Here is a 19,164-nt window from a genome sequence, read left to right on the forward strand (position 1 = left end):
CTTGTAGGCCCGCTAGTACTCGAGAAGGAGAGTCCCCAGGATCTTCTTCCGAAGCAAGCTCAGCGCGAGGCGCGGGAGAAGGAGGGCGATCACCGGATCTCCTTGGCTTCTTTGCTTGCAAGGAAGCTACATCAGAAAAGTCTTCTGGGCTGGACGCTAACGTACTGAAGGGAGCCTCCGCAGCCCTCTTCAACGGGCGTGACGCCTCCTTAGAGCTCCACCCACGCTTCGGCGAAGGAGAAGAGGATGACGAAAAACACTGGCGAAGAATATTCTTCTTCTTACGATCCAAGGCAGCCTGGGAGCGAACTTCAGGATCTGCCGAGGGGACGCCTGACCGGTGGGGCTCTCCCTAGCCCTCCTGCGGCTTTCGACTTTCCTCCTCCACTGGAACTGGGAGTCTGGAAGAGGTCTAGGCCTGGAGGCACTAAGGAGCCGGTCAGACGCACCCTCCACATCACTGGGTACACTGCACTTATCATCACTGACACTCTTACCTTGCTCAGTACGAAGATTCTTGTCTTCCTTAGAACACAAGGAAGCTTTTGAGGCCGCCGCCTCCGAAGACGAATCTACGGCTTCGGTGCGGGGAGCAGGAGCTGAGACCTGGGAGGAAGGTTCTAAAACTACATTAATGTTAGTTTCATTCTCACTCATTCTCGACCTGCTCGAGCTCCTTGAAGAAGCTTTACGTACCCTATCCCTTTCAAGTTTCCTAATATAAGAAGAAAGAGCCTTATATTCATCTTCGTTCAAAACCTCACACTCTTGACACGGGTTAATATACGAACATTCATTCCCCCTACATTTAACACAGAAAGTGTGAGAATCCACCGCAGCTTTCGGTAACCTCACCTTACATCCATCGGTCACACATACTCTAAACAAAACCGGAGTTTTGGAAACAGAATCAAAATCAGACATTCTACAGGAAAATCCAGCGCAAAGTCAATAACGGTCCACAATCAGCGTATGCCAAGCCAACATAGAGCGAATACGTCACCAAAATGTCCAAATCAATCTCCAGGCAAGCGAGAAATGAAGAATATATCGGAAGAAACGACAACAGTTGTTATCGCTTCAGCGACAGAAAAAAATCTGGCTGGAGAGATAGATTGGTTCAATACGCCCGCCACCCAGCGGCGGGTAAGGTAGAGCCACCTGACCTACCTGTCGCGTGTGCCGCGAGATTTGAAATTCTGTCGGAACGTCGGAGACTATAGCTAAGTATATATCTGGCAGGGAAGTTCATGTACAAAAATCAATTTTATTGCAATTGTCTACACATTCAGAGGGATGACAAGCAGTGACTGCACTCTACAAAACCAGAATATAGCTACGTTTAACTTAAAAGTTACTGTATGATAAGCTATATGAGTCATTTTGGATATAAATTGCTGAAAATTTTCTTAAGGGTATTATCTTCATTTGAAATAACAATATCATAAATAATGACATAGACCTCTATATGTATGTACTAGTACAGTGTTCCCCTGTATTCACAGGGGATAGGTACCAGATGCCCCAGCAAATAGCAAGAACCTGCGAATAGTTGAAACCCCTATAAAAACGCTTCAAACTGCCTATTTTGTTAGGTAAAACTCAACAAAAACCCACAAAAAAAGTTTATACCTGTTCTTTTTAATAGTTTTTTTTTTTTTTTTTTAAGTGCATTTTATGATGAAATTGATAAAAAAAAGAAAACAGGAATTTGTGGATATTTCTCATATAAAAATACCACGAATAGGCAAATTTTCCGCAAATAATGGGGGTATCAGTCCCAGAGAGAAATTCACGAACACATGAGTCCACAAATACTGTACATATGTCTTTTTGTCTGTTTATGCAGCCTATGACATTTGGATTGTAGGCCTATCTTATATTGAGCCATTTTATTGTGGTTATTATTGTTTTTGTTGTTGCTGTTATGGTGCTTGTAGTGACCTAACATCGCAGAATAAATATAGAGCTGGTATTCATAAAATACTGGTGTAAAGAATTATATGCCTACTCTAGTTAACTTAAATTTAGTAATTTGTTTTAATTAAAAGTTATCGAGATCTTTATGGATATAGTTTACCCTAGAATATTATCATAACAGATTAGAGAGAGAGAGAGAGAACTTACTGACTTTTATGTATCCTATTGTCCAACAGGGTAATCTACAAGAATGCCCCCAAAATCAAGTTATTTATGGGCTACTCGAGGACTGGTTTGGATCATCTCATACATAACTTTTTCAGCTATCATAAGTACCTTATTATGCCTTCATACCATAGCCTTCATTTTCATAAAAATGCTATAGCAGCCTTACATTTACTCATCACAGTAATATAATTTGTTATCCCTTTTGTAAGTATATTTTTAATATAGCAGTTAATTGAGAGCAGTTTGATAATTGTGTGTAAGGCTGAGACAGTCGGCTATGTGCCCACAAGTTTTACTTTTATTCTCTGTCCTATAAGTGGCATTACAATTGCTATGGCCATCCATGCATGTACGTATATGTTGGTGCACTTGCTTATACGTGTATTAGGGCTGTTGCCTTGTATAATAAGGTGCCCTATGAGGTAATGTTAGACTTGCGATAATCTTACGCTTAGTCGGTTAGTTATGCACTTTCATACTCATTGGAGTGTCTTGGGGTTTGTAGATCACTTACGAAGTCGGTATTATCTTCTTTGGTTATGACGACGATGTGTTAAACTCATGATGATTCAGCAATGATGTGAGGTTCTAGTAGAAAACACGAAGTATAAAAAAATACTTATATTCTCGAAGATTACATGATGAAGTTCAGAGGAAATTTGTACAGGTCTTCTAATGACGATGGCTTGATCGCTTCTGCCAATGATGATGGCTAATTCTGTTCTGTCTACCATCTCGGTTACAAGTCATAAAGGAAGCAGACAGTAGCTCGAACATATGAACATACATACAAAATGAGACACACTACAGATCACGTAGGCCGTTTGAATTATAGGTCGCGATAGTTGTCTCAAGCAGGGAGCTTGGACTAATGTTTCAAAACAAATGAATGACCACAGGTGATGGCATGTCAACTTAGCCTACTTTATTGTCTCTGGTCTGATCACATTCCTGCAAGCAATCTGGTTGACCTCTTTAGTTTTAGTCTTTTATATATATGGAATAACATTCCATATTTTTATTATGTAATCACTTACACATGCACATTCCACTTTATGCATATACTACATCATATATCATGTAATTGAAACTACAATACATATTAATTAAAAGCTACTCTGTTTCCAACAGATAAAGGTAGAAAATTATTTGCGGTGAGAAATTGACGTTTAAGCCTATGCCCTATCATTGTCTCAATATATAAGAATTTGGTGTGTAAGCATTATCTCCTGTCATTGTCTCAATATGTAATTGGTAAGCCCAAGCCTTGCCATTGCCTCAAAATATAAGAAATTGACATATAGGCCTATGCCCTGCCATTACTTCAAAATATAACTGACGAGTTGGCCTATGCTCTGTCATTGCCTCAAAATGTAAGAAACTGACATGTAGGTCTATGCCTGTCATTGTCTCAAAATATAAGAAATTGACATGGCGTTCTATGCCTGTCATTGCCTCAAAATTTTAAGAAACTGATGTGTTGGCTTAGGCCCTGTCATTACCTCAAAATATAAGATATTTATGTGTACATCTATCCCCTGTCATTGCCTCAAAATACATATTGGAAACTGATGTGTATGTCTATACCCTGACATTGCCTCAAAATATAAAAAATTGATGTGTAGGCCTAATCTCTCAATGTTATTAACATTTGCATGGCTGCTGAAGTCTATGCTACATTTCAATTATTGTGGTCTATGTAGGACGCTTACGTAGGCCAACACCAATTTAAAAAAAAAAAAAAAGCTAGATGCTTGTGTATTTAAGCTGTGCATGATAAGAAAAAAGATGCACAGACTAAATTATCCAAGAGCTTCATAATGATATATATTTTAATACATCTTTTATCAGAAATTTCAATTGCATACTTCACAACTCCAGGAACTCAAAACTGTGGTGTCATGATTCATGCACAAAACTCTACATTACCATAGTCATATCCGTAGAGGTGATCATTTGGACTGTTAACCAGTGTGATGTCATTCCCCTTTGAGAGCTAGCCAATCACTGGTGTGCAGTGGGCAGGGCTTAGCTGCAAAGCTAGATGGACTTTGCTAAAGGCTATTTTAATCCCCCAATAATTGGACAGCAAAACCCTCTTTATTAGCATAAAATGTGTTCAAAATATGTTCCTTGAGAAAAGAGAAAAGGGAGTGACTATATTTGCTGAAGACACATCATGTCAAGTATTTACCAGACTAGCATAAACTTTCCTAAATGGTGGCCTCACCAAATCTACAGACTAGGCTATGCCTCCCCAGATCCAACTCAAGACTTGAGGTATGATTCTACTAAAATATGAAATTGGATGGAAGGAAATGATTACAAGTGAAGCTGGGTGTAGTTATGGTAGCCAAAAAACACAGATTCCCTCTTTCCATCAAAATATATGATATTAAATTAACATACCTATACTACTTCAATTTTTTTTTGTTGCTGACTACCACCACACTGTACCCCCACAAGAAATATTGACATAATTTTTGGTTGTTGCATATGTGAATTATGGAGTAAACTCAGGAAATCAATGCAAATTAAAGCATTAGAAGTATAGCTTACCCATGACCATTCTCTATTAACACCACCAGATGGCAGCATTTTCAATAGCACACACATTCAAATTAATTGTGGCAGTTTCATAATTTTCCGTTCACCTGCCTGACGCATGATTCATATCTTATCAGTCTATTTTTCTTCGAGGATGAAAGAAATCTTATGTAATAACGTTAAAAACAGTCCCTGATATTTTTAGAATATCATGTTATGTTATAACGTAAAATTATTTTCCATATAGCATAAACATAGTCTTTACCTTATCATTTCAATATTAAGTTGAAGGTAGTTGAATGATTCCATTTCTTAAATTTCACAGAAAACATTAGAAACTCACAAAATGCTATCAAAGTTTTTAAGAAGAAAGAACAATGATAACCTAACAATGTGAACCATGAAACCTAACTCTGTTGTTTTTGATGTCGTGATGTGCACAGGAATCGAATGTCAATGTGTCATTTATCAGTCTAAGAAACATTCCTTGCTAAGCGAGACAATTTTTGTACTGCGTTCCGTGCAAGTTTCTGTTAGAGAGATATTAAGAAAGCTTAATATACCAAAGAGAATCATACATAGATGAACCAAATTGTTTAGAGAACGGCAAAGTCTAGAAAATGGCCCTAGAAGTGGAACTTCTCGAAACACCACAAGAGCGCAAGACAAGACAGCAGTGTAAATGCAAATCTTCCTGAGCAACATTCATTTATGAATTTTGAATTCTAGTGCCTCATCACGATATTGTTGAACCAGGAATCATGACTGAGTATATGCCTATGACTGATGTCTGATGAATATTTTAGATAGAGAGGGAGAGATTTTAAAAAATACTTGAAATCTTTGATAGGTGTCTAATGAATAAGTCCAATGAATAAGCAAACCTACCTTTGATGGATGGGGGATTCAGTGAGGCTTACTTTTCTTTTCTGATTTTTTATCAATTTCCAGTGAATACCACAGATAAGGAGGGAAACAGATTCAATGATATATGAATTTTTTTTCTTCAAGACCTAAATAATACATTTTATTGGGAGATATTTTATTCACCTCGGCCTAATCCCTCCACCACTCCTATACAGCACCACCGTTCCCCCCACATCTCAGGCTACTCCAGCTTCTCACTACAAACTCCATTGCATGAACGCAAACTTCAACTTCAAAATGCGAATGCTGTCACGAAGCTTGAGTAGATAATAAAATTAGCATTTGTGGACTCATGGGTATATATTTTCCTTACTTTGCAAAATAATTATCTTTGATACGTTGAATAAATCTATTCAATTCTTATCTAATTCATTTCAAGTATGACATCTTTGAAAAGAAACAGTATTACTTAGTTTTAAGTAAACAATCTGGCACCTGTATATGGCAAAATTTCCATAATGAACAATGAATCAAGAACTATGCCAATAGTTTGTGAGCCAACTGTACAGCACATTTTTATGCATTTTAAGCATGTCCTCAATATTGTATCTTATTTATCCTAGCTAATTGTTACAAAATTTAGCTCTAAATACTTTAATTTTGTCCATATTTCTCCATTTTGTAATTAAATGGGTCACTGAGACCCCTCAAGCTAAGATAGGCAAACAACGAAAAGTTAGCCAATGTAGGCCTTAGGTATAGCCTAGCTATATGTGCCTAGCGACTACAAAATGGCATAGTCTATACCTTACAAAGGAATTGAGTCTCATACATTGATTACATAATCAACAATGTTGCTCAATAGGCTAAGCACCGACTAGCAAAAACGAGTTTTGGTTATGTAATAGGCTAGAGCCTACCTAGCTCCGTAACAGGTGGGGAGGCCTATGTTGGGGTTTCCTTCTAATTACTGGATGTGTTTCACGTTACAGACCTCATTACATAATCACTGAGCAGCTACCATTAACAAAAGAAATCAGTGATTGTATGACTGTCGTACTTACATGAGGATCATCTCGAACCACTTCAAATTGCTTCACCATCCCGGCCCTGTAGTTCTGCCTGTATTTCATAACTCCAAGCAAGATCCTCGACATCCCCATGATGGATAATTTCTGCAACGGAACTTGTGCACAGTTCACGAAGATGGACACTCGCAGACAGCACAGCACAAGGCCTGACTAGATATTATTGCCCAAGGCCAAAGAACCTTCGGTAGAATCGGCCTTGTGAAAATTCCTGGTTTGTTTACTGCAGAGTCGCAGACGATAATTTTGGCGTTCTTCTTCTCTCTGTTCCTGATAGGAAGAGAAGTTATGCAATACTGATTGAAAAATGGCCGGGAAAAAGAACTTGAAAGGCAAAGAACTGGAGTAAAAATTATTCTGACACCGATTCAGAGAGTGGAAAGTTAGGTGTTTCGCAATGCATTGAATGGTTATAGAACCCAAGTGCCCAACTATCTAAAACAGTTCGCAATTTTCACACTTATTCTGCATCTTTTCGTCAGATAATCGTAAATTCCACATTGTCTTTTACCCATAAAAAGGAAGGACAATTACATGACCCGAATACTCTGGTATAAAATGTATATTAAATTGTATGTCAAACTATACTTGCCATCGTTGTGTATGGGGCTCATGTAGGCTACTATATATATATATATATATATATATATATATATATATATATATATATATATATATATATATATATATATATGTATATGTATGTATGTATGTATGTATATCATATACATATACATGTAATATATATATATATATATATATATATATATATATATATATATATATATATATAATATATATATATATATATATATATATATATATATATATATATATATATATGTGTGTGTGTGTGTGTGTGTGTGTGTGTGTGTGTGTGTGTATGTATGTATGTATCAAATGTTGCCAATGAAAACACCAGAGTAGATTTTACAGCATTATATTTCAGAAACTACTGTTTCCCTCAAGGCCTAGGCCTTGGTTTCCCTCAACCTACAGTTAATACATTACCTGTCAGACGAAGGAAACAGTAGTTTCCGAGATTTAGCGCTGTAAAATCTACCCTCTTTGGTGTTTTTATGGGCTACTTTTATATATATATATATATATATATATATATATATATATATATATATATATATGTGTGTGTGTGTGTGTGTGTGTGTGTGTGTGTGTGCGCGCGCGCGCGCTAGCACGCCTGTGTCTATTAGTACACTCTGAAGCATATTCAATTACATCAAATAGAGCGACAGCACACTCTACAGTCATTTATCTCTGTTATCAGCAATGTTATCAAGAAGTAAATGGCACAGAATATTTTACCTCAGCAACATTGAGCAGATATAATGAATTCATGGTATTACGCAAGCTGCTTCTAAAATTACACAAGTAAGATTATAAATTCTATTCATAATGTGCAGTGAATTGATTTTCTATATTGGTTCAGGGCAAACTATTTGAATTCAATATTCTCATCTTTGTTAATGATATACTCTTGTGTGAGCATGTATCTTTAATTCTGAATTCTATTATAATTACAGTAATGTCAAACTTGAAACACTATCTGTTATGCAAGATCATTTACTTTTTTATCCTTTCGTCATGCAGTTATACTATCTTTCTTAAACTGATGCTCTCTCTCTCTCTCTCTCTCTCTCTCTCTCTCTCTCTCTATCTCTCATCTCTTCTAGCTCCTCCTCTCTCTCATGCCTCTCGTCTCTCTCTCTCTCTCTCTCTCTCTGCAATTTCTCCTGAGATAAAGAAGAACAGAGGCTAGGAAGAGGCTATGCATTGTCACACAATATTGTAATTTTCCCAGTGCCCTTCTTCGCCTAACGTTATGGCCTTTGCGAACCAGGCAGATGGCTACTGATAGTGAGCTCATTACTCTCACAGATCATTAATCGAATTTTTAGGTTCGTTTCAAACACATAGAACCATTCACTTTAACACTAACCATTATCCCTTCACATAGGAAGTTGGATGTGTGTAGTAAAGTTACCTTACTGACAGCATTTTTTCACGCGCAGCTGCCCTCTGAGTATTCCTCCTCCACCCTAATGTATTACCTCTGATAGGATGCAGGCTCATTCGGACCTTGGCTGATTCGGACCATTTGCTTGGCTGATTCGGACAATTGTTTAGGCTAATTCGGACAATTGTCTAGGCTAATTCGGACATATATAAGCATTCCGCATCGTTCGTCCCCGCGAATACGAAAGCCACCAGGAACTGGGGCGTCAAATGTATTTCGCCGTGTTTAGTACGAGCCCCCGGGGGTTAATTACAGTCGTCCGAATAAATATTACATAAAATTCTTGTTCAGGAGGTAAAACTGCATAGAAAAATCGGCTTATCATATGAAGGTCCGAATAAGCTTGGATAAAGGTCCGAATGAGCCAGTACATGGTCCGAATCAGCGTGGTCCGAATCAGCCAAGGTCCGAATAAGCCTGTTCCCCTCTGATATTTACGAAAGCAGCTGCAACAGCTGACTTTCCTTACTATCAAGCTCGTGCGGTTGAACTTTCCACTTTCGCACCACTTCGAATAGTAGGTATTTATTCTTGTCACTGAGACCAAGGAAGAGCTGGATATGGAACAAAACGTACGATAACGAAATTCATTTTATATTTAAGAGAGACAAGAAATTTTCTTGAAGAACATACACTGCAGTTAACAAATAAGAAAAGTCACCTTCCATTATACAAAGCCCTTTCTGTTTTCAGAAGTGGAGTGTTACTTCTTACTTTAAAGAAGCTGTAGCTATGAACCTTCCAATAGGAAAGAGTAGCACAGCGATGAAAATGTATAAAACGGGCATTTAAAGGTTGTGTTTCTTATACAGATCGATCATTTCTTGCACATCAGCAGGCGAACCCAAGATGACTGGAGTGCGTTGGTGGATCTCAGTTGGTTGAATATCTGCAAAGTACAACGTACTTGAGAGTTGGGCGAGATGATAAACTATTCAAGGTCAAAATTTTCATGCCAATTATAATGATAATTATAATAACACCAAAGAAAGTATCTGCCTGATGTATTTTGGATAAAATCAGGAACGCCATTTTGTCTTCTATCTGTAAACTATAATTTTTCCGGAATTGTAACGAAGAAATCCAGAAGAACTACGTACAAGGTTATGGTTATATCGTCCACTCTCTTTCCCTCTCTTCCTAGTCTACAGTCCCTTCCCTCTCACACAATCTTGTTCTATAAAGCGCAATGTGTACCTATCCTTATATTTATTTTTCCCGTGTGCAGCTTTCATTGCCACCTACATCAAAGTGTTGTGGCAAACTGGCAATAGCCTATGGGTGTTCCAACCAATGCCAGCCTCTCACACCACTGGTTTATAAAGTGCTTAGAATGAAAGTCCTCGTTCTAGACTTAAGATAGTACGAAACGTCCTTTAAGGTAAGGACGATAGTTTATGGGTATTCCCGCATACTCCTAGTATTACGAAGAAAAAAGGTCCATGGATCCGGTTTAAGCCTAATAATGGAGTTCACATGATACCTCCGCACAGTTCTTGCATATAGTTCTGACCAGAATATTCTGTTACTGCATCTCCACAATTAATAAGGATGTTGAATATAACTTACGAACTCCCAGCAAGACTATTTTCTTCTAATTACGTCAAAACATTAAGGATTTTTCTAGAATATAAACAAAATTCTTATTCCACAAGGCATACCATGTTTATCCCTTTATTAAAATTAAACCACTTGGAAAATATTCATTTTGGGACTAGCTAATAATGGTGGTTAAGGAAATTTGTAAGGAATACTGGTGCACCATGATTTAAGACGAAGCATCCAGAATATTCTTCTGTTTCCTTATCTAGACCACAGAACTATATTTCTGGTTAAGCAGCGCTGCATTTTGTTGCATGGGAAGTCATGAACATAATATTTATGTACAAGATTTCACAAAATTATTCAAGTGATACAGTATCAAGACGTGCTGGTTTTTAGATATATCATCATGAAATCTGAAAATGGAGTAATAGTTTACCATGATGATGAGTTTTCGTGATGCACTACCAGGAAATATTGAACTGACTTAGTACATTACCAACTTACGCAATATTTTATCAATAAATGATCAATTAATGTTACAATGACGAGTAACAATACTAGAAATGTTTACTTGTTGTGATAAAAGATCAAGAAATGCTGCATTTGCGAGATGCGTGACTCAGAAATGTTGGTTGTTCGTTACATCACCGAATAAATTTAATTCAGTGGATTTTTTTTAAAGAAATGTTGAACTGATTTTATATATTCCGGAGATATGCAGAACTGAATGCGGAACTGACGTGATTGCATGATAAAGCAGTGTTGACTCTTTGATATGCCTTACCAATAAATGTTGAATTTGCCCCATACATCTAGAAATTATAAATTTGCCCACATACAGTACTAAGAAATGATGACTTTGCTCTAAACAACATTCAGAAACGTTGAATTTTCTCCACACATCACTAACAAATGTTGAATTTGCCCCACACATTACTAACAAATGTTGAATTTGCCCCACACATCACTAACAAATGTTGAATTTGCCCCAATCATCATTAAGATACGTTGAATTTGACTCTATAACACCAGGAAATGTTGGGTTTTCATGATCAATACCAAGAAATGTATCACGAAGAAATGTTGAATTGCCCAATAAACTCGAGTCTTACCTAAGATTGGCATTTTGCCTGTGCTCGCCTTTCCTCCGGCTTGTTCAACCACAAAGGACATCGGGTTGCACTCGTAAAGCAATCGGAGCTGCGAAATGAAAAGAAAATCTCACTTATACGTCTAAAAATTCTGAGCTTCCGCTTTGCTAGCTTAGAAGCAGAGAGAATTTATACGGTAGAAAGGTGACACTTTCATTCAGAAACAGAAACTGAAGACAGTTGAAAAGAAGACCCTCGTCTTCTCGGGTCTTGTTACTTGATTTATTTTGTATTTTTGTTACGACTGATTTAATCTTATGGGAAATCCGAGAGGGTATTCACCTGGCAAAAAAATCTTACGCTAGAGGGTAAAAATAAACAGAATAAAGTACGAAATTTGATAAAACTGAGGAATGTTTACATGCATATAGACATAGAAAGATACATAAGTTAATTAATAATAGGTTGATAGATAAATAAATTGGTAGATATATAGACTTACGAGTGTGTTCTAACCTAACTTCCCTTTTCAGGCAATACACAAGGAGAGGACAAAAAAAAAAAAAAAAAAATTCTTCGTAGCTTAAGTATTGAATTTCGTCTCTCCATGACTGTCTCATAATCATTCAGTGAATGAACACGATTCATCGTCCTTACCTTTCCCTTTGGAGAATCAGCTGTTGCCGGATACATAAAGATGCCTCCGTATTTTATGGTTCTGTGAACGTCAGCTACCATAGAGCCTATATACCTAGCTCCTGCCTTTTGTGCCTGAAGAAAGTGTGGTGTTGTATACAAATGCAAAAACAAAATATACTTAAAGGTTATTTTGTGAAGAACTGTGTGCAAAGTTTTAATATAATACAAAAATTACCAAAGAAAAGGAATATTCTGACGAAATGTCCAAATATTAAAACGGAAATATTTAGGAGATAAAGTATTTAAATTGTATTCACTTAAAATCCAAGATATTCTCAATGCAAATTCTTTCAAAACTGTTTTGTAACAAATGGTGAATGAGCGCGTTTACTTTTTTCGTTGTGAACCAGTAAATATTTTGATCCGAAACTTCTGTCACTATCATTGTAACTTTAATATTAACTTACATAATTGATTATTCGCAAACCCGCAAATTTCCCAACTCCCTGTAATCTTACCTTTTTGTTTTGGACATATTCGGCAACAGCTGGATCCCACATATTGGCGTAGCCTTCGTTGAGACTGTAGATTTTACCTTTCTCCTTTATTCTCATGTTTGGATCTGTCAAAACGAACTCTCCGATGCTCTGGAAAGAATGATGGAATGGCACTGTAATAAAGAAAATATGTTCTTGAAATCCTCTAGCGAAGGCCTATTATTACGGAAACAAATTATAAGTTATATCTGTTGTATTCAACGACTTAGGAAGAGGCCAGCACCTTTCAATGTTCCATACTTTTCAAGTAGATCGGTATGACAGCAGGTCAAAAGAGGTCATTCTGCTTAAATCTGTGCCTTTTCAATCTGACACTTCTGATATCTAGGTATGAAAGAATAAACATGTCCGTATAGCATTCATAGAAAATATGTAAAAAAAAAAAAAAAAAAAAAAAAAAAAATTAATGGCATAAAAATGAAGTTTCTACCTACTGGATCGAGCATGAATCCGTTGACGCCATTGCCGGTGGAGAACACCATCATGGTTGCAGAGCCGTACAGAGCGTAACCTCCTGCGACCATCTGGTTTCCAGGCTGCAGGACATCCGCTTCGGTAGGATCTCCTTCGGAAGTTTTCCTGGCGGAGGGAACGACAGAGAGGAAGTGTGGCTCAGTTCCCAAGAAGGAAAGGGAATGACTTTGATGTGTAACGCTCAAAACCTCCAAGAGACCAAGGACCTCCGAAAGAGTAGTCACAGACTCAAGCTTGGATATCACTTTGTGAATGGCGAAGATTTTACGTCAATGGTTTCATGTTAGCACTGATGACCAGCACTCTTCTTAAGTAGTCAGAACCTCACATGAACTGAAACACACACACACACACACACACACACCTGCCAAAATCAGTTTAAAATCAAATCATTCGAAGAGAAACAAGACACGTATATTTGCATCTTCCATTTAGCCATTATGTATATATATATATATATATATATATATTATATATATATATTATATATATATATATATATATATGTGTGTGTGTGTGTGTGTGTGTGTGTGTGTGTGTGTGTGTGTGTGTGTGTGTGTGTGTGTGTGTGGTCAATTAGGATTCCGAAAAAAAATCTTAACAAATAATCAGTTGCCAAATTTATTTCTGAATTTATTTGAATGCTCTGAAACGTCTTTTCAAGTAAAATCTCCTACTAACTAATTGCTCTGAAAACGAGAATTAGCACAGCCTTCGAAACCAAGCCGGTATTCCAATATGAGACCGGTTTCGGAGGGCTGACAATGAACCTTTTATCCCATGAGAACTTTAATTCACAAGATGGGATACCTGGCATTGAAATAAATCTTAAACTTAAACACTAGTTTTCAGGTTAGATATATGAAACTGGAGTAACTCCTTTATCAAGCTTCGTACGAATGCATTTCAGTCAACATAGAAATGACAGTATAGTTTACTTACTGGGAAAAGATTTGAGCTTCGTATGATGAAAGACATGATCAGTAATACCAACCTATAAATGCCGAAAATAGAGCCAATTGACACCAAGCAGTCTATGTTGGAAGAGCCATCCAGAGGATCGAAACACACTACGTATTTTCCATGACGTTCCTTGTCGACCTGGAAACAGTTTAGATATTTTGATTACTGGGAAAAACAAAGGATCGAAGATATTCAAGGTTTCAACTGATTTAGCTTTTCGTCCTAAGCCCAGGGTGGTTTTGCACAGGAAGTACAGGGTATCCTAAATCGTTCCACATCACGTCATCTTAGAAAGGGTCCAGGGTAACACAGTTCCCGGGTCAGTCAGGACGCTGCAACCTCCAGTTCGGTTAGGTTAGAATGGTCCAGGTGAGCTGAGGATGTATATGACAAAGGTTTTCTTGCCGGACTACAGGATTATCATTGTGTGGATGGTTTATCTTGGAACTAACAACTGTCATTACTACTGTAGCACTACGACTTCATCAAGCAGGGGAACCACACATCTCCTCTCTCCTCCTCCTCCTCCAGCTCTCTTACCTCGATGACGGTCTTGTTTTCCTCTGAAACCATGAGGCAGGTCGAGTACGAGGAAGACAGCATGTTGATGAAGAGGTCATTCGACAGAACATCCAATTTCTTGACGTCTTCGCCTTGAACGTTGACACTGCCGGCCAATCCATATCTGCGGCACAGAAAATCTATACGTAACATTTATATTAAATTGTCCTAGAGAGAGAGAGAGAGAGAGAGAGATTCTTACTACTGAAAAGCCAGGCCATTTTTTTTTTTTTTTTTTTTGCGACCAGTAACTTTAAAGCAGGACGCCCAGATTATAGTACAGTCGATATTTCCCCTTCCTCTGAAATAAGGCCGCTATACGAAGGCTTGGAGAATTTCTTATGAGTGAACCAACTTTGGATAACTGTCGTCTTACTCATCCACTGTAAACAGGGAATTCGAGGAGTAACAAAGCAGTAAAGGTAAGACTGATAAACCGCTTTACACTAAACCGACCTTATGGTAGTGCGGGCCCTTTTCATCACGGGAACGATGACCCTCAAAACTCCACAAACTAAGAGTAAAAGTAACAGCACATTCGACCAGCAATCATCACTTTTGCAATAGTTAACTCTAACCGTTTGTAACGGCCTTTGCATTAATGATACTGATCTATTGAAATATTTCATTTTCGTCACTGGCGGGAACTGTTGGACGGACGTAAAAGGTTAGAGACAAATAACAGCAGAGAGAAACGACTCACAGAGAAGCTATGCCGGCTTTTCTGACAGCGTTCGATATGCTCTTGACGGCTGTCTGGATGCCCATCATGAGCATCGTCAGCTCTCCGGTTGCGTGGGGATGCTTCCGCTGCTCGTTCAAGATGAACCTCGTCAGCGTGATGCAATTGGTATCGATGGCAGTCTGGGTAGTCATCCTGGTCTGCAAATGCAAAGAAAGATCTTGACTTGGGGCTTCACGTTTGCTGGAGATATCTTCAGTGCTATATGTATTTTTTTTGTACGATACTTTGATTAATTATTAAATCATTATATATATATACATTATTATATATATATATAATATATATATATACTATATATATATATATATATATAGATATATATATATATATATATATATACACGAATTTTTTATCACATCACCACGATTCATATAATATATGCTTTAAGCTACAAATGTCCATATAATATCCAATTCGCTCTGCCTCAGAATTAATATATTTTCATATATGTTAACCGAAGAGGAATTTTTTAGTTGATAATAATTTCGTCCTCTCGTGGTTTCGAACGGAGAACGAAACTTATTATCAACTAAAAAATTCCCCTTCGGTTAACATATATGAAAATATATTAATTCCGAGGTAGAGCGAATTGGATATTAAAGGACATTTGTAGCTTAATGCATGTATATATATATATATATATATATATATATATATATATATATATATATATATATATCGAATCTACTGGTCACTTAACCAGATACGTACATAATTGTAATAGCCACACTGCCCTCTCAACTTCCCGAGTTCTAAACACATTCGAAAAGTTAAGAGGGCACTGCGGCTATTTCGATTACACACACAAACACGCACACACACACACACATATAAATATATATATATATATATATATATATATAATATATATATATATGATTGTGTGTGTATGTATTTGTAATACCCGCAATGCCCTCTTAACTTCTCGCATTATATATATATATATATATATATATATATATATATATATATATATATATATATATATATATTTATATATATATAGATATATATATATATATATATATATATATATATATATATATATATGTGTGTGTGTGTGTGTGTGTGTGCGTGTGTCTGTGTGTGCGTGTGCGTGTCAAACCAAAAGACTATGTTACACACAAAGCACGTGAATTCCTTTAAGACAAAATATGAATCGACGTTTGAATCATATTAGACAAACTCTACATGGTAAAGTTTTCGAGAACCACATCTTTAATGAATATACCAAGATTCGAAAAGTAGATTTTTTTCTTTATCTGAAATTCTAATTTAAAATTCTGAGAAACCCAAAAGGAAAATAGAAGAAGGGGCGGTTTTTACCTGCAACTTGGGATGTCTTTCAATAGGGGTACCATGCTGGCCATTTTAGTTCATAGTTACTACGCTGTTATAGATATAAGAATGTTGGGAAAAGACGGTGCCCCGAGGATTTCACATCTTGATATCCTTTCTGTATTAAAATTGATTCATAACAAGGTGGTTTCATAAACGAATGGGCGTCGACATCGAAATGAATGAATCCCCGAGTCCAGTGGCCAAAAGGTCGACAGGTAGCAAGTTATTCCTGAACAATCCACCAGAATTTAACAGGGAATTCGTAAGAGGAGAGTTGAAAATTCACTGACTGGTTTAAGTTACTCAGTATTTTTGGACTGTCAAGTTAACACTGATTCATTCTAAATATAAATGTTGTGGATCCACTAGAGGACTGAATCCCGTTGGCTGAAGGTTCATACATGGGTCTGAGCGGACTAAAAGTTATGCAATGAAAATATAATCAGCCAAATTCTCATGTTACATACTACGTTCATAAGCTTAACAAGGTAACAAAAACGGAGGAAAGTGATGATATGTAAATACAGCAATTATTGAAATGACACATTTTAATACTTCATAAATTACACGCCAGTTCACTTGAAACACGTTGTATCACTCTAAACTTTTTCCTAATATCTCGGTCTTATTTAAATTAAGCCGCGTTGTTCAACCAGAAGCGCCTTGTTCCTATAAGCTTCTTTGACCTCTAGTGCTCCTGTTTGACTTTGAGTACCCGTGGGACAATTCAAAATGCAAATGGCGAGACATTGTGCTTTATACTCACTTTGTGCGGTATTCAGTTCAATGCAAGCGTTGTCACTGTTGGTAATTATCGTCAGTATTACAAATAACGAACGATTACTATTATTACTACTTTCTGATCTTCTTCTCGGTTGCCAAGCTCAACACAGACTGAACACTGAGGGCCAAACTATTCGGTACTCCCTTCACAAAGTGCGGGCTTTGGTGGCTGCGTTCACTTCCGAAAGAACAATTCTCTCTTCCGCATTATTCTGCCTACCGAGCAAAAATGTTAGCTGTTCTATTGAACTTGACGTTGATATGTTTGTTTTTATTTCGATTAACTAAAGGGTAAAAGATGCGTATGATGAGTATATAACTGGAGATGCTAACAAAAGACAAAAATTTCAACTGTGGATGTCATCATCTTGGTGCTTCAGCGAACGCCCCAAACTTCCTCGGTAACAGTGCGGGAGTGAGCTGGGTTGGTGCCAAGCGTCACGTGGTATTAGTGCCAAGGGAATGATTACACCTTAGTGGCGACTGGGGTGGATGCTTGCCAGAGTCTGTCTCGAGTGGTTTTAAATCCCTGTAAGGAAAGTATTGTCAACTGGTTATTCAACCTGGTCTGACAGTGAGTTCAGGATGTAAGAGATGAAGTAAAACAACTAAGCCATCCTTTCATCCCATGTACGTACGACACACTATCACAGACCATAGTTTGCTGACCACCAAATAACAGGTAAAGGAAGTAACTGCACATCACTGTGTTTTGTGTGGAGGAAGAGGGAAATGATTTTCTTGCTACTCCTGTTGCTACGTTAACCATCAGGGTACAGATCAAGTTAAATTCTTTACTAGTCAGTTGCTATGAGAAGTTTCTAAGAATCAGAGAGTTAGTCTAACACTTGGCATCAGTTTTCTAAGCTGCTGATTGTTCGATCAGCGAAATGAAGTAACGTTAGATTTGGCCAGCACCTGAATGGAGACGTACAGCACGCCGAAGCTGCACGAGCTTCATGAAAATCAGTGCTGCATATAAATTTATATTTCTATACACACAGACAGACATACGTACATATTATTTAGACTTAAGAACGTGGTGATTTCAAAACCGCCTTCAGAAGGTGTAACCAGTTAAGTAGATGCAATTGGCGAGTGGTACGTCACTTGAATCATGTTTACTAGATCTGTGGATCTCGCTCAGCCTACCTTTCACCAGTCTAGCTACCGTAAATGGGGACCAGCATCTGCTGGGGTCAAGGAATAAGTGTGGGCCTAGCAACCCGTCTCTAAGACTTCCCGAGAAACAGTGGGGCTATACGCTTTCTGGTGTTACACGCTTACACGCTCCAAGGGAAGAAAATTATATATATGATATATATATATATATATATAGATATATAATATTTATATTTAATATATATATATACTAATACACTATATATGTGCAAAGAATGAGAGATACTGTAAAAAATCTATCTAGCTTAAAAAGAGGTAAAAAAAAAAGGAGGCCAGATCTTCAAAACAAGGACGTCAATTTGGCAAATGCTTTTTCTCAGGTGAATCATTTGCAAGTTCCTAAAAGCAATGTGTGAAGTGTCTTAACTCAGACTGACTTTCACATCCTTATAATTAAACCTCTCGATAGAAATGGAGTTGGCATAGTACTGTCTAGTGAACTAAAGAACTCGGTAATAGAAGTGCATAGAAAGAATGACCGCATCATCAGATTGAAGATATGTTATGGAGGAGAGATTCTGAATATTATAAGCGCATATGCACCACAAGTTGGTTGCACAGAAGAAGAGAAGGGAAATTTCTGGAGAGACATGGATGG

At 37.3% G+C, this 19,164-nt stretch overlaps 2 protein-coding genes across 2 annotated transcripts in view; both read right to left on the reverse strand.

Moving 5' to 3' along the window:
- Window positions 1-6,925, reverse strand: part of LOC135201836 (beta carbonic anhydrase 1-like) — a 73,545-nt gene extending 66,620 nt beyond the window's left edge. Inside the window, exon 1 of the mRNA XM_064231120.1 lies at window positions 6,627-6,925. Within this exon, the coding sequence (XP_064087190.1) occupies window positions 6,627-6,725 (99 nt within the window). The 5' untranslated portion in view covers window positions 6,726-6,925. The remainder of the gene's footprint in view (window positions 1-6,626) is intronic.
- A 2,338-nt stretch (window positions 6,926-9,263) lies between these two features.
- Window positions 9,264-17,555, reverse strand: LOC135201848 (fructose-1,6-bisphosphatase 1-like). The gene is made up of 9 exons (XM_064231139.1): window positions 17,368-17,555; window positions 15,219-15,397; window positions 14,495-14,639; window positions 13,986-14,092; window positions 12,952-13,096; window positions 12,479-12,607; window positions 11,979-12,092; window positions 11,343-11,430; window positions 9,264-9,574 (listed from the first exon to the last, which is right to left on the reverse strand). The coding sequence occupies exons 2-9, from the start codon at window positions 15,389-15,391 to the stop codon at window positions 9,474-9,476; spliced, it is 1,002 nt and encodes a 333-aa protein (XP_064087209.1). The 5' UTR covers window positions 15,392-15,397; window positions 17,368-17,555; the 3' UTR covers window positions 9,264-9,473.
- Between the last annotated feature and the right edge of the window lie 1,609 nt (window positions 17,556-19,164).

The sequence above is a fragment of the Macrobrachium nipponense genome, chromosome 23 (genome assembly GCF_015104395.2).
Source record: "Macrobrachium nipponense isolate FS-2020 chromosome 23, ASM1510439v2, whole genome shotgun sequence".
Classification (NCBI taxonomy): Eukaryota; Metazoa; Arthropoda; class Malacostraca; order Decapoda; family Palaemonidae; genus Macrobrachium; species Macrobrachium nipponense.